The sequence below is a fragment of the Choloepus didactylus genome, chromosome 18 (assembly GCF_015220235.1).
Source record: "Choloepus didactylus isolate mChoDid1 chromosome 18, mChoDid1.pri, whole genome shotgun sequence".
Classification (NCBI taxonomy): domain Eukaryota; kingdom Metazoa; phylum Chordata; class Mammalia; order Pilosa; family Megalonychidae; genus Choloepus; species Choloepus didactylus.
In genome coordinates, this window is record NC_051324.1 from 49,340,316 (window position 1) to 49,364,616 (window position 24,301).

At 36.7% G+C, this 24,301-nt stretch overlaps 1 protein-coding gene across 3 annotated transcripts in view; it reads right to left on the reverse strand.

Moving 5' to 3' along the window:
- Nucleotides 1-24,301, reverse strand: part of IKZF3 (IKAROS family zinc finger 3) — an 89,214-nt gene that overhangs the window by 55,373 nt on the left and 9,540 nt on the right. For all 3 annotated transcript variants that reach the window (XR_005212635.1, XM_037808660.1, XM_037808659.1), the window contains exons 2-3: nucleotides 2,225-2,278; nucleotides 204-302 (exon numbers count right to left, since the gene is read on the reverse strand). Coding sequence is in view for 2 of the 3 variants with exons in the window: in XM_037808660.1 (XP_037664588.1) it covers nucleotides 204-302; nucleotides 2,225-2,278 (153 nt within the window). In the remaining variant the exon portion in view is untranslated. The remainder of the gene's footprint in view (nucleotides 1-203; nucleotides 303-2,224; nucleotides 2,279-24,301) is intronic.

Below are 24,301 nucleotides of genomic sequence, written 5' to 3' on the forward strand. Positions count from 1 at the left end.
AAGTTAATATCAGCTTGAACTCTTGAACATTTTTAAATTCTCAAAATTTGCTGATATCTTATAATAAACTACTAAGTACAAAAAATTGTAAAATGAATGAAACTGAATCACTCCCATCCTTGAAGAGCTCCTGGTTTCTTCTGCATAGTAAGCCTTACCTGTACCTGCAAGCATTAGTTTTTAGTTTGTACACTATAGCTCACCTCCTATGTCTTCATCTCCATTGGCTGGGCCTTCTGCACTGTCCACATTTTCTATTTCTTGAGGTTTGGTTAACTCGTTATTCAGAATCACTGGACCTTCTAAAAGACAAAAAGAGTTTTAAACAGGAAGTCAATTTTAAAGGGTTTTATAAACATGTTTTAAGTAGACCTCATTCAATTTTTAGTTGTGCACAATCCCTTAGTGATAGACAGTATCCCTTTCACATATACCCCAAGTGGGATGTACCTGAAAACGCTCGAGGTTTAGAAATATGCCCAGCTTCATGTACTTTTCCATTAGACAATATTGTCTTGAATATTTCTTTTGCCTGAGTTAAAATGCTTTCAAGTTCCTTCTGGACAGAAATTTTTCTCTCCTTTGATATTTGTCTCAGTAAGATGCTACTGCTGTTTATGACCAAGAAGTATTATGTTGTTACAAGAAACACTGAACCTGATAATACTGGCACAACCCAATATGGGAAAGGTGCCTTCTTGAGAGGAAGTCTGTAAACTTATTTTTTTGTGGAAAAGACACTGGTCCCCACATTTCTTTATTTTCCTGACATTTACTCAATATTGATAAGGCTACAGATATGAATAGGTCATAATTCCTGTCCTTGAAGAGTTTGTAATTTTCAGATGTAGACAAGTACACAATGACAATACAGGGTAGACTTGGATAAGGGATTAAAAGAAATAAAGCATTATGGGAGTTCATAAGAGAAAGGCAGTAGACATTGTAAAAGCATGTCTAAGAATCAGCAAGCTTGTTAAAAATCAAATTTGTATAATAAGTACTGATAACACTAGATGAAAAAAGAAACAATGTAGCTGGAATTATTTTCACTCATAAGCACAGAAGCTTAACAAAAAGATAATAGAAGTGATGAGCTGAAAAGTTACCCACTTTTTATCAAACTCCTTTCCAAAATTCAATAAAATATTCTGAGTAAAATCACATGCAACAAGTTGTCAGGGACACTGAATCCTGTGGCATTTAAGTTGGGCTTAGGTAGGGGAGGAAACAAGAAGCTCTGAAGGAGCATTTGTTTCAGTTACAGCCATGAATCAACTTATGGAGCAGGACAGGTACTGGAATGCAGGAGTAAAATGAAAACACATTTCATTAAATCCATGTTTAAGTGTCCCTGAAAATTTGGTCATCATGAACTGATTTATAAATATGTAAAATTTCTAATTTCTGATTATAATGTATAATCTATCAACTCTAAGATACTATTCTAAATAGTGGCTCACTTTTCTCAAGCTTGAAGTGACTAAAATACTGCACACGGTTGAACAACTAATATGAGGTACAGGTTCAATTAAAACATGAGATTACAACTCACTGTAATACAAAAAGTCACTTAAGTGATAAATTTTGAAATGTAACATAAGCTTTGATTCAAACAAAGTAAGATAATCGATGGAGAAAACATAAAAGCTATTTTTAGGAAATAAGTTACTTTAAATGTTTATGGTTTATTCTAGAACAGGGGCTGATAAACTATGGCCCAACAGCAAATCCAGCATGGCCTATTTTGGTAAGGGCCCAGGAGCTAAGAATGCTTCTTTTACATTTTAAAAGAGTTGTAAAAGATACTAAGAATACGTGATAGAGAACGTATCTAACCAGCAAAGTTTAAAATATTTACTATCTGACCCTTTGGAGGAAAAGTTCATTGACCACAGTTTGAGTGAAAAACACAACTCATTCAAATACAGTTTTTTAAAAATCCAAACCAATCAGTTGAAAAATTAAAAAAACAACAGTGATCCAGACGGGGTTTGGTTTGGCCGTATGGTGCCAAAGAACTTAGATGATCTAGATGGATGAGTTATTTTTTTTAATCAAGAAGAAACAACTCCCCTCACCTCAAACAAAACAAAACAAAACAAAAACAAACAAACAAAAACCACTCCTATATCATTTTCAGTGCAACCAGAATAAGAACATTCCTCCTCCTTTGCTATTTTCAATAAAGGTATATAGCTAGAGAATTAAGACTTGACGTTACCTGTGGGCACAGACTGCTCTTGAGTACTTTTCAGTTCCGCATTTGGTTGTATATCTGAAAAGAATGGGGTTGTAAATATTAGCCACTTAGAGTAAACTTCTTCAGATCTGAGCACCCCACATTTTTTTTTTAATCTTCATTTTATTGAGATATATTCACATACCACGCAGTCATACAAAACAAATTGTACTTTCGATTGTTTACAGTACCATTACATAGTTGTACATTCATCACCTAAATCAATCCCTGACACCTTCATTAGCACACACACAAAAATAACAAGAATAATAATTAGAGTGAAAAAGAGCAATTGAAGTAAAAAAGAACACTGGGTACCTTTGTCTGTTTGTTTGTTTGTTTCCTTCCCCTATTTTTCTACTCATCCATCCATAAACTAGACAAAGTGGAGTGTGGTCCTTATGGCTTTCCCAATCCCCTTGTCACCCCTCATAAGCTACATTTTTATACAACTGTCTTAGAGATTCATGGGTTCTGGGTTGTAGTTTGATAGTTTCAGGTATCCACCACCAGCTACCCCAATTCTTTAGAACCTAAAAAGGGTTGTCTAAAGTGTGTGTAAGAGTGCCCACCAGAGTGACCTCTCGGCTCCTTTTGGAATCTCTCTGCCACTGAAGCTTATTTCATTTCCTTTCCCATCCCCCTTTTGGTCAAGAAGATGTTCTCCGTCCCACGATGCCGGGTCTACATTCCTCCCCGGGAGTCATATTCCACGTTGCCAGGGAGATTCACTCCCCTGGGTGTCTGATCCCACGTAAGGGGGAGGGCAGTGATTTCACCTTTCAAGTTGGCTTAGCCAGAGAGAGAGGGCCACATCTGAGCAACAAAGAGGCATTCGGGAGGAGGCTCTTAGGCACAACCATAGGGAGGCCTATCCTCTCCTTTTGAGCACCCCACATTTAATAAGGATACCATTCTGGAAATCCTAGCAGGAGAAGTCCTCTTCAGAGGAGGACTATTCTTCCTTTATATTCTCCCTAAAAGTGCCTCAAAAAAAATTGGAAAGAATTATTTACACAGCAATGTTATTCTAACAGTTTTCTGCCAAAGAAACAACACAGGGATATATTTATACCAAAAACATGGAGTAAAAAATGGATCTTATTAGAATTTCAGAGCTCCTTTCTTCTTCTTTTTTATTATGAACATTTCCCAAACATACAGAAAGACAAGTTAAACGAACTGTACAACAAACACCCTCGAACCCACAGAGATTCTACAATTAACATTATGCTATTTTTCTTTAATACATATCTATCCACCTACTTATTCTATCCATTCATCAATCCATTTTATTTTTTTGATGCATTTCAAAATAAGTTACAGATATCAGTATACTTCACCTCCAACACTTGAGTATGCTTATCATTAACTAGAGTTCAGTATTTGTTTGCAAGGATTCTTCTTTTTTTAAAGATAAAATTTACATACAGTGAGATGCATAGATTTTAAGTACAGTGTAATCAGTTGAATGGTGGCTCCCCAAAAGATATGTCCATGTCTAAATCCCTGGAACCTATGACTGTTACCTGATTTTAAAAAAAGGTCTTGCAGATGTAATTAAGTTAAGGATTTTGAGATGAGACCATCCTGAATTACCCAAGTGAGCCCTAAATCTAATAACAAGTGCCCTTACAAGATACACAAGAGGAAAAGACAGACACAGAGAAGGCCATGTGAAGATGGAGCAGAGAGAGATGCAGTCACAAGCCAAGGAACACCTGGTGCCCCCAGAAGCTGAGACTAGGTGCGGAATCTCCCCTAGAGCCCCTGCAGGAGTGCAGCCCTGCCAACACCTTGACTTTAGACTCTGCCCTCCAGGACTGTGAGAGAATAAATTTCCATTTTTATGCTACTAAATTGGTGATAATTTGTTATGCCAGCCATAGGAAACCATAAATTAGTTTGGCCTATTCTAGAACTCCATAAAAATGGAATCACGCAGATGTATGATACATATGATACAAACTCTTTTGGCCGAGGCTTCTTTCACTCAGTATGTTTCTTGACATACATTCATGCTGTGGCATGTATCACTAGCTTGTCTTTTTTATTGCTAAGTAGGATTCCATTGTATGACTATACCACAGTTTGTTTATCCATTCTCCAGTTGATGGATGCCTAGCATGTTTCCAGTTTTTGGCTATATGAATAAGGCTGCTATGAGCATTCTTTTTTTTTTTTAATAATAAACATTTTATTTCAGAATAGTTTTAGATTTGCAGAAAAATTATGAAGCAAGTATAGAGAGTTCCCATTTACCCCACTCCCAGTTTTCCCTATTACTGACCTCTTGCCTTAGTAAATGTTTCACAATTAATGAACCAATATTGATACAGTGTTATTAATTAAAGTCCATACCTTATTCAGATTTCCTTAGTTTTCACCTAATGTCCCTTTTCTGTTCCAGGAGCTCATCCGGGATACATTACATTTAGTCGTCGTGACTCATCAGGCTCCTCTCAGCTGTGACAGTTTCTCAGACTTACCTTGATTTTGATGATCTTGAGAGTTTTGAGTAGTACCAGTCAGGTATTTTGTAGAATGACCCTCAGTTAGGATTTGTCTGATGTTTTTCTTTTAATTAGACGAGGGTGTGCTCATTTTTGCACAAGACTTTCTGTCACCATATGCTTTATTATCACCTGAGTAAATAGCTATAGGTGGAACTGCTAGGTTACAGGGTAGGCAAGTTTAAATTTAATATAAAATTTCCAGGACTTGTTCAAAGTGGTTGTACCATCCACAAAGTCTGAGAGTTCCCCTCGTTGCTCTACATCCTCACTAATATTCAGTGGGCTCAGAATTTTAAGTAAGAGCCATTCTGGTGGGTGTGTATTGGTACCTCATTTTGATTTTAATTTGTATTTCCCTTAAGAACTAACAATATTGCTTATTCATGTACTTTTCTTTATTAAGGGTCTGTTCAAGTCTTTTGTCCATTTTATATTGGTTTGTCTTTTTATTATTTTTAAAGAGTTTTTTTATGTTTTACCATTACTAATCCTTATTTTATATTTTACCAGTACTAATCAAACACTGTCAGACATATATTTTGGTAATACTTTCTCCTAGTCTGTGGCTTGCTTATTCATTTTCTTAATAATATATCTTAAAAGCAGAAGTTTTAAATTTTGATGAAGTCTGGTATATCAATTTTTAAATGGAAATTGTTTTCTGTTTCTTGTTTAAGAAAACTTTGTCATCCCCAAGTTGTGAAGATATCCTCCTTTATCTTCTAGAAGCTTTACTGTTTAAGTTTTTATGTTTCAGTATATGATTCATCTTTTTTTCATTCATTTTATTGAGATATATTCACATACCACGCAGTCATACAAAACAGCATACATTCAATTGTTTACAGTACCATTATATAGTTGTGCATTCATCACCAAAATTAATTTTTGACATTTTCCTTACCACACACAAAAATAATAAGAATAAAAATTAAAGTGAAAAAGAACATTGGGTGCCATTTTTTGTTTCTTCCCCCATTTTTTTACTCATTCATCCATAAACTAGACAAAGGGGAATGTAGTCCATATGGCTTTCCCAATCACATTGATACCCCTCATAAGATACATTTTTATACAATTGTCTTCAAGATTCATGGGTTCTGGGTTGTAGTTTGATAGTTTCAGGTATTTACTGCTAGCTTTTCCAATTCATTAGAACCTAAAAAGGGTTGTCTATACTGTGCGTAAGAGTGCCCACCAGAGTGACCTCTTGGCTCCTTTTGGAATTTCTCTGCCACTGAAGCTTATTTCATTTCCTTTCATATCCCCCTTTTGGTCAAGATGATGTTCTTCATCCCATGATGCCAGGTCTAGATTCCTCCCCAGGAGTCACATTCCACATTGCCAGGGAGATTCACCCCCTGGGTGTCAGAACCTATGTGGGGTGGGGGGCGGCAGTTGGCTTAGCTAGAGAGAGAGGGCCACATCTGAGCAACAAAGAGGCATTCAGGACGAGGCTCTTAGGCACAATTATAGGGAGGCCTAGCCTCTCCTTTGCAGCAACAGACTTCCCAAGGGCAAGTCCTGTGGTAGAGGGCTCAGGCCATCAAACCACCAGTACCCTATGTCTGTGAGCACATCAGCAACCAATATGATTCATCTTGAATTAATTTTCACATAAGTGTGAGGAAGAATTCGAGTTTCATTTTCCTTTTTTTCCAGGATTTCCAGTTGTTTCAGCACCATTTGTTGCAAAGACTGTCATTTCCCGATTGGATTGCTCTGGTGCTTTTGTCAAAAATCAAGTAACTTTAAAAGTATGAGTTTATTTGTGGGCTCTCCGTTCGGGCACAGTGATAAATATTGTCTTTCATTAAGCCAGTACCATAATGTCTTGATGCTGTATAGTAAAGTCTTGAAGTAAGGTAGTATAAATTCTCTAACTTCTTCTTTTTCTTCCTTTCCAATCTTTGTGCCCTGAATTTCTTTTATCCATTACTGCAGTGCCTGGAACCTTTAATAGAGAAATAGTGAGAGTGGGCACACTTGCCTTATTTCCCCATCTTAAAGGGAAAATGTCCAATCACTGTTAATTATGTTAATTGCAGGTTTTCCAGAGAGCCTTTTATCAAACCAAGAAAGTCTCTTCTATTATTAATTTGCTAAGAGTTTTTTTAATCATGAATGAGTGTTGAAATTTGTCAAATGATTTTTTTGCATCTTCTGAAATCAACATTTTTTCCTCATTTATTATGTTAATATGGTGAATTATACTGATTGATTTTTTAATTTTAAATCAATCTTGCACTTTTGGGCTAAACCCTGACTTGGTCATGATATATTATCCATCTTACATATTGTGGGATCCAATTGCTAATATCAAAAATGGAAAAGGAGGATATAATTACAATTATAATTATAATTAAGTGTTTGGTGCCTATGTTCATGAATGATTTGAGCCAGTCATTTTCTTTTTCTATAATGCCTTTGTTAGGTTTTAGTATCAGAATTTGGTAGCCCCATAAAGTGAGTTGGGAAGTGTTCCCTCTTTCTGTATTTACCAAAAGAGTTTTAGAAGATTAGTGTGATTTCCTCTTTAAATGCTTGATACAATTCACCTGTGAAACCATTTGGGTCTAGAGTTGTCTTTCAAGAACAATTTCAATTTCTTTAATAGATACAGGCCTAATCAAATTTTCTATTCCATTTTGAAATAATTTGAGCAAATTATATTTTTTCAAGGAATTAGTTCATTTTAACTAATTTGTCAAATTTATTGGTATAAAATTGTTCATAACATTTCCTTGTTATCTTTTTAATATATGTGGGATCTGTAATTATATCCCCTTTTCCATTTTTGATATTGGTAATTTGTATTCTCTTTTTCTTGACCAGTCAAGCTAGGGATTTATAAATTTCAAAAAAATATTTTCAAAGAATCAATTTCTGGCAGGTTTTTTTCCTCTATTTTCTGTCAGTTTTCTATTTTATTGATTTCTGCTTTTATTAGTTTCTTCCTTCCACTTACTTTGGGTTTAATTTGCTGGGTTTTTTTTTTTAGCCTTTTAAGGTAAAACTTCAGTAATTGCTTTTATTCTTCTTTTCTAATTATAAGCTTTTAGAGCTATAAATTTACCTCTGAGCACTCTAATTGTTATTTGAGGTAGGATTGGTTCAATAGGAAGTACTCCTTCATTACTAGAAATCAAAACTCTCATTTGTTCTTTATCTTAATGATGGCCATACACCCAAAACTGTTTGGGATAGTACTGATTTCAGACAGTCTAGGCTATGATCAGGTCATACTCCAATTTTTGAATTTGAAAAATATAGTCACTGTATTTATTTTCTATCCTAATTTAAAATTTTTAATGTCAGCCATCAGATATTAGTGCAAAGCACAAAGGTAGAGAAAATACACATATTTTTAAACTAAGCAGCTCACATCAAGAAAAAAGCTGAACTATCAACAATTCTTCTTAGGCCTGCTTCAATGAAGATGGCAGAGTGAGATGTTTCAGGAATCCGTCCTGCCACAGCAGCTCTGAACAACCAGTAAGAAGTGGCAGAAACATGTCTCTCAAAACTACAAAAGGAACAGTTAAAGGACTGCACTGAATAAAGAAAACGACTACTTAAAAGCAGAGGGAGCTCGTGGCACCCTGGACAGCCCCTGTCTCACTCTTCACCTGCTCGGAGTAGAACCCACCTATGCTCCCAGTGCTTTACATCCTAGGTCCTGGTTCTGGAGAGAACAGAGCAACCCTTGTGTGCATACATCTGCCCCAATCTGTCTACTAGTGGCCTGAAGAACTCACCATCTCAGAACTTGCCCTGTGTGTAGAAGGCAGTTCATGGACCTCTCCTACAGAACACTGTGGGAGAGCAGTTAAATCAGGCTGCCTGGGACAAGGGACTTCTGGCTGCAGGACATACAGTGCAGTGCCTGGGACTGCAAGGAAACTTTCCTAAGGAAGAGGGGACATTTGTATCCATGGAAACAGGGGAATTCCTAGGGTCACACATGCATGCCTAAGGCAAGAAGCATGTACAGAAAGGATTAAGGAGGCCCCTATGTTTTGGCCTGGAGCTATTCTTTAAGCTCAATGTATGGCTAAACCCTGAAGAAGAGCACCTGCAAACGTCAATCTGCAAGGACTGGAAAAGGTGTTTTCTTTTTTACCTTCTTTTTTTTTTTGCCAGCTTCAGGCATTTAAGAAAAACTGTAAATAACACAAACTGGACACAAGCTTAAAGAACAGATGCCTCAGAGTCTAAATTCCAGCCATAATACAATAAAATATCAAAATGTCCAGGCTTCAGCACAAAGAAACAGAAAACAATGGCCCAGGGAAAAGAGAAGATTAAAGCATTAGAAACCATAATTTAGGAGGACCAGACCTGAGACATACCAAAGATTTTTTAAAAATGGTCCTAAATATGCTCAAAGAGCTAAAGGAAAATATGATAAAGAACTAAAGGAAATCAGGAAATGGATGAACAACAGATGCACACAAAGTGAATATCAATAAGAAATTATGAAAAGGAAGCACAGCTGAAGACTACAGTAACAGAAATTTAAAATTCTCTGGAGGTGCTCAACAGAAGATTGGAGCCGGCAAAAGAAAGAATCAGTGACCTTAAGATAAGACAATTGAATCATCCGGTCTGAGGAGCAGAAGAAAGAAAGAAGAAAAGTGAACAGAGCCTGAGGAATGTGTGGGACACCAACACACCATCAAGTGTACCAATATACGCATTGTGGGAGTCCCAAAAGGAGAAAAAAGAAAGGAAGGGGCAGAGAGAATATTCAAGGAAATAATGACTGACAGCTTCCCAAATTTAACAAAAGGCATGAATATACACATCCAAGATGCTCCATGAATTCCAAACAGTATAAATCTAAAACAGTTTTTTTATATCTATCGGGGAATTGAGGTCACAGGGCAAACTGCCACCTCTAAAACTGGAGAGATAGGCAAATACAGAAAACCAGAGCTTACCAGGAACAGAAGACTCAGCTGGAGCCTGGAAGGAACTCTTAAAGGGTAAGTGACTAATTGCTGGAGACTCCGTATGAACTAACTTGAGAGAGAAAAACTTTTGAGGGCCAGACTTAGGGGGCCCCCACAGTTTCATGAGTGTTGCCTCCAAGAGCCTCTCACCAAGAGCTTCTCAGAGAGAAGGGTGGGGAAAAATCCCCTGGAGCTTCCATCAGGGAGAGGGGAGAAGCAGCCATTTTGAAATAAGCACAGAGGTTTTTGTTCTTAACAACAGTCTGCCCTCAAGGGAAACTATTTTACCAGAGTCTAACCAACTTGGGTTTTACCAGAGCCCAACTTATGTGACAGAAGGGAAATACCCAACTCCAGCCCCCCTCTAGCCTTCCTGCCTCACCCAAGTGTGCTGGAGGGTGGGAGGTGGCTGAGAAGCACTTGTGAAGTCAGTCCAGGGACACAAGTCACTAAAACATGGAGACCTAGACAGAGGATTATCGAATGCACCTTACCACCACATCAATAGGGCTCTTGTATAATAAGAGGAGATCACAGCTGAAAGAACTGCAAGCCTCAAACACTATTTCAGGGGTCTCTAGTACTCTCAAGGAAAGTTTAGCCTCTGACACCACAGTTACAGGAAAGAGTAAATACAGTCTAACAACTCCTAGCCAGATAAGCAGAAAACCTCATACTATTTACCTGAGTTTCTTTTACTCATTACATCATGTCCAGCTTTCAAGAGAAAATTGCAAGGCATGCTAAAAAGCAAAAACATAATCAGAAGAGAGAAAGCAAGCATCAGGAGCAGACTCAGACACAGCAGAGATTTTGGAATTATCAGAATGGGCATTTAAAATAGCTACTATTAATATGTTAAAGGCTCTAATTGAAAAGGTGGGCAATATGCAAGAATAGATGGGTAATGTAAGCAGAAAGATGGAAATCTCTAAGAAAGAATCAAAAGAAAATGCTAGAAGTCAACAAACTCCATAACAGAAATGAAGAATGCCCCTGATAGACTCATCAGCAGACTGGACATCACCAAAGAAAAATTAGTGACTGTGAAGATATGTCTGTAGAAACTTCCCAACTGGAAAGCAAAGAGAAAAATGAATGAGTAAAATGGACCAGAATATCCAAGAACTGTGGGACAATTACAAAAGGTTTAACATACGCATAATGGGGATAGCAGCAGGAGAAGAGAGAAGGAAACAGAACAAATATATGAGGTAATGAAGGCCGAGAATTTTCCAAAATTAATGACAGACACCAAACCACAGATGCAGGAATCTCAGAAAACAGCAAACAGGATAATCCCCCCAAAAATCTACACTCAGGTGTATCATATTTAAATTGCAGAAAATCAAAGAGAAAATCTTGAAAGAAGCAAGAGGAAAGAAACCTGCCTTACCTATAGGGGTACAAGGATAAGAATTATGTCAGACTTCTCTTCAAGCACCATGCAAACAAGAAAAGAGTGGAGTAAAATGTTTAAAGTATTGAAAGAATAAAACCCCTCCAACTTAGAACTCTGCATCCAGCAAAGATTTCCTTCAAAGGTGAAGGAGAAATAAAGACTTTTTCAAATAAACAAAAATTAAGAGAATTTGTCACCAACAGACCTGCCTTGCAAGTAATGTGAAAAGACGTTCTTCAGAGAGAAGGAAAATGATAGTAGGGCAGAAACTTGGCTCTACATTAAGAAAGGAAGAATGCTGGAGAAGGAATAAATGAAGGCAACTTTATTCCATCCAGTTCAGTCATGGTCCTCCACCCTGCCTCTTTGACACAATGTTTTATGCAAATACTGCTCATCTGGATGACTGGAAATCGAACCAATCCAAGGAAGCTCCCACTGCCATCCCAGGGACTTTTTCCCATTGCTTTAAACAAAGATTGGTTGATCTGTGTCTTCACTTATGCCACTTACTTTGGAGGAGTATCACCTGCCAAATTTTAGAGTAAATCCCGAGAGAGAAGGAAAACACAGAATGAACTGTATCCTGTTAAAACTAGAAGTTGTAAATATACTTTTATTATTTTATGAACAACAAGCCATATGGAAGGCTAATGCAAACTATATTATTTAAAGTGTCTGACTTAGTAGAATACTTTATTCCTCAAATTTAGCAGAAAACAGATACTTCATTCTATTTGGCATGAAGAGAAAGAATGAGTAAAAGTCAGAGGACAAAAAATACCAAATAATTTCATGCAGATGTCACGTTTATGTATGTCCCCTTTATCACTTTAAAAATAAAAGTAATTTTTAAAATTCAGAAAAGATAAGCAAAGCGGTGTTAAAGCCCAAGAGGAGTAGGAGAAATGTCCCTGTAAGGAATGGGATCACCCCAGGGTGGATGCTGGAACCCAAGTGTGCCCATATGGGGTGGGCAGGCTAAATGAGGTGAGGGGCAGCCCAGAATGGGAAGTCCAAGCCCGAGCAGGATAAGGAGGGCATTCAAGCAGGGGGATGGGCTGACTTGGAGGGCTGCAGTTTGAGAGGGTTAGAGAGGACAACCACACTAAAAAGCAGCCCAGCATGGGGAGTCAGAGCCTGAGCACTGTATAAAGGACATCTATGCATGCGGGCAGCCTGGTATGAGTTTCAGAGTAAGGAGGGTGAGGAAGAAACCCCCATGAGTGGGGAACAGTGACATAAATTGTCAGAACCCAAATGGAGCATGGAGAGCTTATATGCATGGGGGTCGTCCAGTGCCAAGTGTCACAGCCCAGGCAGTTGAGGAGTGTATCCGTGCAGAGGGGTAGCCTGGTATGGGATGTCGGAGCCCAAATAAGGTGAGAAGAGTATCTGCACAGAAAAGGAGGCAGCAGCAGCAATGGATGGACAGTTGGTATATAAAGGAGGACTGATCAAATAAGTAAATACATTAATGGATAATGAAAGCCAGGTTTGTCTCTGTAAGAAAGTTACAAATATGGAAACAAATCCTGTAGTACTATATTGGAATTGAAAGTACAGGCAAGAACTCATGGCTTTACCATATATAAACAGATATACATGTGTGTGGGAGGGAGGGTAAAAACACATACAGTCCCTAGCTCTGACCACAGAGAACACCTGGGAGCAGTGACCCTATAGCAATGAACACTCCTAGCAACCAGATACTGGCTTCTAAATATCATTCTCCACTTAAAGGAACCAGGCTCCTTGGGGAAGTGGCTGATTCCAGGATTTGGATATGGAAAGTACAAGATGAGCCTGGAACATCGTGTTGTGCCAGAAAACAAGGCAGTGCTCACAGAATAAGGAAAACATCTTAAAAGGATACAGAAGTCATCTTGAAGAGATTTCCACTGGCCAAATCTGGGACAATTAAGCATCAAAACAAATATGGTAGCAGTGGATTATAACCCACTGAATAAAAGAGAAATTCATGAGCCCATACTGACATTAATAAGTAAATGAATAAATTGAAAGTCAGATGACATATGAGATATTTACATAGTTTCCAAATGCCTCCCCTCAAAATTTTTAACTATAAAGGTGAGGAGAGTAACTGTATAGTGGAGAAGCCTGGTAAAGACCACTTTAAATGGTCATCATCAGTAATGGGACAAAAGAAAATTACCATGAAGAAAACACCAGATCACTTTTGTGATATTCCCGCCAAAAATGCATAACATGAATCTAATCATAAGGAAGCCACCAGATGCTAATTGAGGGATAGTTTACAAAATAATTGGCTTGGAATCCTCAAAAGCGTCAAGGTCATGAAAGATTGAGGAATGTTTCTGACTCAAAGGATAGTGAAGAGTCATGACAACAAAAATGTAGGGTAATTCTGAACTGAATCTTCCTTGCAGTAAAGGACATCATAGAAATGGGAGAAAACTAAATGGGATCTGAGGATTAAACGGTAATAATGTATCAAAGTTAATTTCCTGATTTTGATGGCTGTATTGTGGTTATATAGAAGAGAGGAAATACACACTAAAATATGCCAAGGTGATAGGGAATCCTATCAGCGATTTACTCTCAAAATTTCCAGAAAAAAAAGTTTTTTGTATTGTATTGCAACTTTTCTGCAAGCTTGACAGTGTTTCAAAGAAATATTTTTAAAAAGCTAAGAACGCTCAGGCTACAAGGATGTTCTTCTTAGGTACTAAGGAATACTGAAAACGCATGGATAAAATAGATTGAGGAACATTTTTTTCCTGAACTTAAAAGGCCTGTGTAAGAACATGAAGCCCACTCAAAGGTAGTGGTGTATAGAGGGTAGAGGAATTACTAACTGAAGACCAGAAGAAATGTGTTAAATATTTTTAAGTGCAGCAAAAACTTTTCCATTTTTAATTAACCATTTCATAATTTCTTTACAATTCAGCAAAAAAAAAAAAAAAAAAAAAAAATCCTTAAAAAGTTTCCATTTGATGGAGTCTACTGGTGTTTTTTTAATGTATAGACAGTCAACCTAGTTTTAAAATATTTTCCAAAAGGATGCTCTAGAAAGCCAAGAAGGAAGTTTCCCTACATTGCTTTTGATGTCAATATCGTTTTCCTTCATTGACATTTTTTTTAATTAAATTCGGTTACAATCATCCATGGTGTACAATCAACTGTTCACATACCATGATATAGTCATGCATTCATCACCCCAATCCATTTTTGAACATTTTCCTTACATCAGAAAGAATCAGAATATGAATAAAAAATAAAAGTAAAAAAAAAACATCCAAATCATCCACCCCACCCCACCCTATTTTTCATTCAGTTTTTGTCCCCAATTTTCTACTCATCCATCCATACACTAGATAAAGGGAGTGCAATCCACAAGGTTTTCACAATCACACTGTCACCCCTTGTAAGCTACATTGCTATACAATCTTATTCAAGAGTCCAGGCTACTGGGTTGAAGTTTGATAGTTTCAGGTATTTACTTCTAGCTATTCCAATATGTTAAAACCTAAGAGGTGTAATCTATAAAGTGCATAAGAATGTCCACCAAGTGACCTCTAGACTCCATTTGAAATCTCTCAGCCACTGAAACTTTATTTTGTTTCATTTCGCATCCCCCTTTTGATCAAGGAGATGTTCTCAATCCCACGATGCCGGGTCCAGATTCATCCTGGGAGTCATATCCTGCATTGCCAGGGAGATTTATACCCCTGGGAGTCATATCCCACGTAGGGGGAAGGTCAATGAGTTCACCTGCTGATGTGGCTTAGTTAGAGAGAAAGAGAGAGAGAGAGAGGACCACATCTGAGCAACAAAGACACACTCAGGGGGAGACTCTTAGGCACAATTATATCCTGCATTGACATTTTTATGTATTTGGTGCAAATGATGGAAGAATCCTGGAGTGGAGTCTGTTAAAATATAAATCTCCTCAATTTTCTACATCTCTACTGTTATTTCAACAGGTTAAGTAATGCTCCTGCCTCAGGGTCTTTCCATTTATCCTTCCCTCTAACTAGAAGGCTCTCCGTCCAGATAGCTACTTGGCTTACTTCCTCTCTTTATTCAGGTTTCTGCTTATAGGTTACCATATCAGATAAGCTTTATCTAATGACCCTATATATAAAATGGCATTTTCCATTGTTAATTTCTTGCCTCTTACCTTACTTTATTTTTCTTCACAAAATTTCCTCATTATCACCACCTAATATATCTTTGTTCATTTTTTATGTCTCGCCCAAGCAGAACATAAGCTCCAACAGGGACCTTGTAAGTTTTGTTAATTGTTGTTTGTGCTGGTTTGAATGTATTATGTCCCCCAGAAAAAGCCATATTCTTTGATGCAATCTTGTGGGGCAGACATATTAGTAGGGATTAAGTTGGAACGTTTGGAATAAGTTGTTTCATGGAAATGTGCCCCACCCAACTGTGGGTGACGACTCTGATTGGATAATTTCCATGGAGGTGTTACCCCACCCATTCAGGGGTGGGTCTAAATTAAATCACTGGAGCCATATAAATGAGCTGGCAAACAGAAGGAACTCAGTGCAGCTGAGAGTGACATTTTGAAGAGGAGCTGCAGCCTAGAGAGGAACGTCCTGGGAAAAAGCCATTTTGAAACCAGAACTTGTTGCAGACGCCAGCCACATTCCTTCCCAGCTAACAGAGGTTTTCCGGACATCATTGGCCATCCTCCAGTGAAGGTACCCAATTGCTGATGGTACCTTGGACACTTTATGGCCTTTAGACTATAACTTTGTAACCAAATAAACCCCCTTATATAAAAACCAATTTATCTCTGGTGTTTTGGATTCTGGCAGCATTAGCAAACTAGAACATTGTTTCTTCAGCTCCCCAAACAGTGCCCACTCATATGGACATTCAGTAAATATTTTTTGAATGAACACATGCATTTTTACATCTCTTGTTGAACCCTATGAACACGCTAAGTCAGAGTTTGGCAAGCCATGACTTACTGCCTGTTTTTGTACAACCTATGAACTAAGAATGATTTTACATTTTCACATGATTGAAAAAATCAAAAGAATACTGTTTCATGACGTGAAAATTTTGTGAAATTCAAATTTCAGTGGCCATAAAGTTTTATTGGAACATGGCCAAGCTCATTCATCTACATAATGCCTATGTCTGTTTTTGTGCTACAGTGGCAGAGTTGAGTAGTTTTGACTACTGCAAAGCCTAAAATACTTATTTGGCCCTTTCCAGAAAAAGCGTGCTGAACGCCGCTTTAGATCTGCACTAATTCAGTGGCCACTAGCCTCTTGTGGCTACATAAGTTTAAATTAAAATTAATTAAAATTAAAAATTAGTATCTTTGAAAAAGAAAAAAGAGAGAAGATACAAATAAAATCAGAAATGATTTTACTGCTAACCCCACAGAAATAAAAAGAATCCTAAGAAGATGCCATGAACAACCGTCTGCCAACAAATTCGGCAACCTAGATGAAATGGTCAAATTCCTAAAGACACAAGAACAACCTATACCAACTCTAGAAGAAATAAAACATCTCAACAGCCCAGGTACAAGTAAAGAGATTGAATTGGTCTTTACCACCTAGCAAAGAAAAGCCCAGGACCAGATGGCTTCACAGAGGAATTCTACCAAACATTCCAAGAATTAATACCAATCCTGTTCAAACTCTTCCAAAAAATTGAAGTGGAGGGAACACTACCTAACTCATTCTATGAGGTCAACATCTTCACCACATAGAAAAAATAATTCAGAATGGATCAAAGACCTAAATTGAAGAGCTAAAACTATAAAATTCTTAGAAGACATAGGGGCGGCAAATCTTCATGACCTTGGATTTGGCAATGGTTTCTTAGGTATGAACCAAGGGCCACAAATAAAAAAATAGATAAATCGGACTTCACTACAATTAAAAACTTTTGTGCATCAAAGGACATTATCAAGAGAGTGAAAAGACAACCCACAGAATGGGAGAAAATATTTGGAAATCATTTATGTTTGATAAGGGTTTAATATCCAGAACATAAAGAGATCTCCGATACTCAATATCAAAAAGAACAGCGACCTAATTTTTTTTTAAAAATTAGTTTTATTGAGATATATTCACATACCATACAATCATCCATGGTGTACAATCAACTGTTCACAGTACCATCATATAGTTGTGCATTCATCACCCCAATCAATGAACATTTTTCTTACACCAGAAAAAATAAAAATAGGAATAAACAATAAAAGTAAAAAAGAACACCCAAATCATCCCCCCATCTCACTCTATTTTTCATTTAGTTTTTGTCCCCATTTTTCTACTCATCCATCCATACACTGGATAAAGGGAGTGTGAGCCACAGTGTTTTCACAATTCATAACATCACCCCATGTAAGCTACATAGTTATACAATTGTCTTCAAGAATCAAGGCTACTGGGTTGCAGTTTGACAGTTTCAGGTATTTACTTCTAGCTATTCCAATACACTAAAACCTAAAAAGGGATGTCTCTATAGTGCATAAAAATGCCCTCCAGAGTGATCTCCAAATTCCATTTGAAATCTCTCTGCCACTGAAACTTTATTTTGTTTCATTTAACTTCCCCCTTTTGGTCAAGAAGATTTCCTCAATCCCATAATGCTGGGTCCAGGCTCATCCCCAGGAGTCACATTCTGCTTTGCCAGGGAGATTCACACCCCTGGGAGTCAGGTTCCACATAGGTGGGAGGGCAGTGAATTCACCTGCTGAGTTGGCTTAGCTAGAGAGAGAGTCTACAGCTGAGCAACAAAGAGGTCTCTGGGGGAGACTCTAAGACACAATTATAAGTAGGCTTAGCCTCTCTTTTGCAGTAACAAGCTTCCTAAGGGCAAGCCCCAAGATCAAGGGCTCAGCATACCAAATTGTCAGTCTTCAATGTTTGCGAGAATATCAGTAATAACCCATGTGGGGACACCCAACATTTCCGCATTTTCCCCCAGCTCCTCAGGGGGGCCCGGTATTTATATTTTCATTCTCTGCCCAAATTACTTTGGGACGTATCACTATTTCACCCCAACCTGTACAAACCTATTCAAAGTTCCATGTAATTGTGGTGTTTAAATAAACTGACCATACAAGTTAAATTATTTAGTGTGCCGTAGAAGATATATATCCTGCACCAAATAAACATCTCTTCCTTTAGTCTCACACAGAACAACCTAAGTTTAAAAAGGGGTAAAGGACAAGAATAGACACTTTTCCAAAGAAGATATACAAATGGCTAATAACCACATGAAAAGATGCTCAACATCATCAGCCAGTAGGTAAATGCAAATCAAAACCACAATGAGATACCACTTGACAGCTACTAGGATGAGAATAATAATAATGGTAGCAGAAAATAACAAGTGTTGGCAAGGTGCTGAAATCCTCATTGCTGGTGGGAAGGTAAAATGGTGCAGCTGCTGTAGAAAACAGTTTGGTGATTCCTCAAAAGTTAAATAGAGAATTGCCATATGACCTAGCAATTCCACTCATAGGTATACACCCAAAATAACTGACAACACGGACTCATATGCTTGTACGCAAATGTGCACAGCAGCATTATTTACAGCGGCCAAAAGGTGGAAACAATCCAAGTGTCCATCAACAGATGAAGGGTAAACAAAATGTAGCAATCACATGCAATGGAATATTATTCAGCCATAAAAAGGAATGATACATGCTACAACATGGATGGCTCTTGAAAACATTATGCTAAGTGAAATAAGCCAGACACAAAAGTAGAAATATTGTATGATTCCACTTACATGAAATATCTAGAACAGGCAAATTCATAGAGTCAAAGTACACTAGCAGTTACAAGGTTGGGGAAGATGAGGAGTCATTGCTTAATAGGTATAGGGTTTCTATTTGAAGTGATGAAAAAGTCTGGGAATCAGTAGTGATGATGCACAATATTGTGAATATAATTAATGAGACTGACTTGTACTTTTAAATTGGTTAAAATGGCAAATTTTATGTTATGTCTATTTTACCACAATTTTTTTAAAAGCCAAGGTTGTAATCTAGCAGAAAACCCTAGCTAACAGTCCTTCATATCATTTTCATCCTGTTCTTCCCACAATTAAATATCAATCTCCTGAGATCTTTTAAAGTTTAATTAAATCATTAGCGTTTTCCACTAATATCTTACCTCTTTCATACCAAATCTTGTAAAAGGCATAACTATTCTATTATTCAGATAGTTGACAAGTATATTAATATATTGACAAACACAACTGTAAAAGTTAAAGGTTATCTCTTTTATAGCTTTCCATAGTACTCTACAAATCCAAAGCTGTATTAGCAATCTCAAACTGTTTTCTACCAGTATTGAAAACAAGTACTCATTACTCATTTACTGAGCGATGACAATTTCAAATCTGTTTTTATTCCCTGTGGTAGCGTGGAGCTATGTACCCCAGAAAAACATGTTCTTAATCTTAATCCATTCCTGTGGGTGTGAACCCACTGTAAATAGGACCTTTTGATGAGGTTACTTCAGTTAAGGTGTGGCTCAACTGAATGACAATGGTCTTAATCCTATTACAGGAGTCCTTTATTTGCAGAATGAAATTCAGACACACAGAGAGAAAGCTTCAGAGGGAGCTGCCAGAAGCTAGAAGTCAGTGGAATAGAGAAACCAGAAGAAGCCACCATGTGCACTGCTATGCAAGGACCAAGGATCACCAGCAGCCAGACCCAGACCCACAGTCTTCTAGTAGAAAGCATTGCCTTGATGACTCCTTGATTTTCGACTTCTCCTAGTATCAAAACCATGAGCCAATAAATTCCCATTGTTTAAACCAAAACTCATTGCATGGTGTTTGCTTTAGCAGCCAAGACTAAAACATCCCCTTAGAGTTTCTACTCATTGACAAAGATGCCACATAAAACATTTCACTAGTTGGAATTTTTGTTAAGATACCAGGGTTTTTCTTGGAGATTCTAGCATTTCATATGCTGTAAAATGAAAGGGGGCAGATTACAAACAAAATTAAAACTTAGAAATGACAGGAATCCAGTTGAGATTTCTTCAAAGTTCACTTGTGAATGGTTTATTTCTTAGCTCTAATATAAATTACCTACTAACAAAACCAAACAATTAATTAGCAAAAAAGTACAACCATGTTTCTAATTCAAATGGTTATAATCTTGTCTTTATATCTGTTGTTATTCAATAATTACCATTCAATTAAGAATACTAGCTAACAAAATTTGTCCTCTGTTTCAGATATCAGATTTCCATTCACTGGTCTGTTTTTTCAAGTAGAAAGTGTAGGTGCTATAGGAAAGCAAAATATCAAATCTCAGAATAGAATCCTGTATTGAACTTGTAAACTGCAAGAAAGATGTCTCTGAATGTTGATGTTTCTCTTCACCTTTGTAACAGTAAATTGACTCCCCCCTTTACACTTCTTCTAAAAAAATTTTCTTCTATCTACCACATCCACTTCAAATTTTAATTAAAAGCTTTGAAAACTTAGGCACTGCCTATAAAAATGTCTTCATATCAACATTAACACTTGGGACTACAAATGTGGCAGACAAGTATTAGCAACCATTTCCAAACAGTCCTTTACCAGTTCTCTTTATCACCACCACATATAACCATTCCTGTAATTCTACCATTCCTATACAATAATAAAGAAATTAATCCCCTCCATTTCAGAAAAATTCTAATGGTTAAAAAACATTCTTCCTTAAATGTAGCTGCACTCAAATTTCCTGAAATGTCCATTTCAGATGTTAGTTCAACTTTCTGGGAACATATGGGATAAGTTATTACTCAGATGCTACCATTCAGTTTCCTAATCACGCTGAGAGCTTTCTTCTGAACCCGGTTTTGTATGCCTGTTGCTCTGAAAAGGTGACATCAAGCACTTAGCCCAGTGAGTGGTGCAATGAGACTTCATTTTATCTCACAGCATTTCTGGAGGGTAAACAGGTGCAATGGCATTTGTTATTCTCCCAATTTTACAGACAAGAATCAACCCACAGAGAATGACAAAAAATATAAAGTCAAGTAATTGTCCTAGAACACAATGTCAGTGGTAAATTAAGAAGAGAAGCAGGATTCATTTTTGAGTTTTATATTTTCAGGGAGCTTAAATCCTGTTTTTAGGTGTTTTCCTATATAGAATATAGATCTTAGAAGGCCAGAAGCAGAAGATATATTAGACCCAAATAATTTCAAACACCTCAATTGAATATCTCTGTGTACTATTGACTGAGGATAAAGGAAAATATAAAAACAAAAGAGTATGCCTTAAAATGAGAGTAATTTCTCTAACCATGAACTACCTCTTTCTCTACTTCCCTGGACAAAGTTAAAGGTTAAAAATTATCAAGAATACTGGTCTAAAGATACTACATCAAATACAGCCCACATTACCATTTCAGTACTTGCACCCAACTTCTTTATAATAAAGTATTCCATTTTTTCTCCATATAAGTGTCTAATGGGGAAAATTATAGATTGTGAGGCACAGGTGAACTGCTGACAATTGTAGCAGTTCTACAAATTCAATCTCAAGTGTTATTTTCTTTGAAAGATCAGTTACTCTACAGTTATAGAAGAATAAATATATTTCTATTTTAATTTGGATATCACATGTCCTCAAAGAACATGCAGAGGGAAAAGGAAGAATGAGCTTTTCATGTCACTGCTACTCAATAAATATTTGTGCTATTATGACTGATTTCAGCACATTCAAAGCAAGATTTTCATTTTGTAACTGCAAAATGCCTAGTTTTAGTTATAAAATAATTGGGTCAACAGACTCAAATTGAAATGGACCACAGATTTAAATGTGAATGTTTTCTAGAAGAAAACAAAGGAGAATATTTTCATGAGTTTGGGAGTAGGAAAGTATTTCTTAAACAAGATATAAAGAACACTTAACCATAAAAGAAAAAAATCTTTGATGAATTAGACTTTATTAAAATTAAGAATTCTATTTATTAAATAAATTAAGAAAATAAGCAAGCTACAAACAGATTGGCAGAATATTTACAACACACATCTGACAAAGTACACATTTCCAAAATACAAAAAGAATGCCTAAAAAATCAATAAGAAAAAAGAAAACCAATTTAAAAAGAAAAAAAAAAAAAGACAACTTAGGCACTTCAGGAAAGAGGATATCCAAATGGCCAATAAGTATATGAAAATGTACTCAACATCACTGCTCATCAGGAAAATGCAAATTAAAACCATAATGAAATACCACTACACACCCAACAAAATGGCTAAAATTAAAATGACTGACAACAGCAAGTGTTGGTAAGATGTGGAACAAACGGAACTCTCACACATTGCTAGCGGGAGGGCAAACTGGTCCAACCACTTTGAAAAACTGTTTGGGAATATGCATCAAAGTAAAATATATGCCTACCCTATGTCCCAGAAATTCAAGTCCAAAATATATATTCAAGAGAAATTAGTGTATATGTCCACAAAAATACATGTACAAGAATGTACATGTGTTTTTGTGTTTCTAGCCAAACCTAGAAACAATCAAATGTCCATCAACAAAGAATAAGTAAATTATGGTGTATTCATACTACTCAACAATAAAAGAGAATGAACTACTAATAAATGGATCTCAAAAATATTATATTGAACAAAAGAAGTCAGTCACAAAAAAGTACATACTATATGATTACATTTATATCGAATTCAGTATCAAGAAAACTAATCTGTATTATAAAAGTCAGAATAGTGCTCAGCTTAGGATACAGGGGAGCATTAAAGATAAATTGGCACAAGGGAACATTTGGGATAATGCAAACATTCCATATCTCAATATGGAAGGTATATATAGGTAAAAGAAGTTGAACAAGCTATATACACATATAAGAAATGAAATGTATGCATATTACAGTCGTTATTCCTTAATAAAAAAGTATCTATTGAACATCCAAACATTCTCAAATATTTCAAATCCAAAACCTTGGAAATGTAACTATGCAGTATCTTCCCACCGTTGATAAGAAATTTGAATTTCAAGGGTTTCTCATGATTCTTCGATGGAGTCTTCAAAGATTTTTATCTATACTGATCATTCACCAAATGGGCTCCATTTAGCTTAAAAATTCTCATGAAGAAGTCAATTCACATGCAACGAACCACCTAAATATGAAGATATTTTCAGTGATAGACACTTCTCCAAACTTCTCTGAAAACTGAGATTTCAAGGTCTGCTTCAAATTTGGTCTTTTGTTTTTTCAACAAATTCAAGCTACAGGCGGTTTTAGTTCCATTTATCTTTAGAAAACAAAAATCAAAAACAAACAAAAGAAACCTCTCTTAACACATCTCTCTCTAGTAAGAGCTTCACTTATTTTGCTGCTTCACTTTCTGGAAAAAGTCTGCATCAACTTTTCTACTTCCTCCATTCCCATTCCTGCTTTAACCACTTCAATTTGGTTTCCATCCCCATCACTCCACAGAAACCACTTTTGCAAGGTCATGAAGAAGTTCTATGTTGCCAAAACCAACACACACTTTTTGCCTTCATCTTACTTGATTTCTCAGCCACATTCAACATAGCTGACCAACACAGCTATTCATGAAATACTCTCCTCCCTCTAATTCCATACATCACACTCATTTGATTTTCCTTCTGTCTTGATGGCTGCCCTTTCCCTTTTGCTGGCTCCTCTTCCTCTATTGGACCACTAAATGAAGGTGTTCCCTGGGGCTCAATCTTGAGCCCCTTCTCCCTCTCATTCTCCCTTTAAGAATCCCATTTATTCCCATAGCTTTAAATATCATCTATGTGCTGAGAATGACTAAATTTCTATCTCTAGCCAGAGAAGTCTTCCTCATCTGGCTATACATTCCATAAGGGCAAAACTCTTGTCTGTCTTGTTCACTGTTGCACTGCCAATATTTTGCACAGATGGTACCTAACAGGCATTCAATAAATATTTTTTGAAGAATGAATGGATAAATGAATAAATTAAAGAATAAAGATTTCTTACTTTAGAATTCTATTGTTATGAATGTTGTTTTACAAAGTAAATCAAAATTAAATATTATAAAGTTTAAGTTATTCAACTGTCTTTCAAAATCAGCATTTAAACAACGAAAAATATATGCTAAATACATTTATGAAGATGATCCACCACTGACAGAACATGTGCTAATGAAGGTGGTAGGAGGTTTCACTGATACTT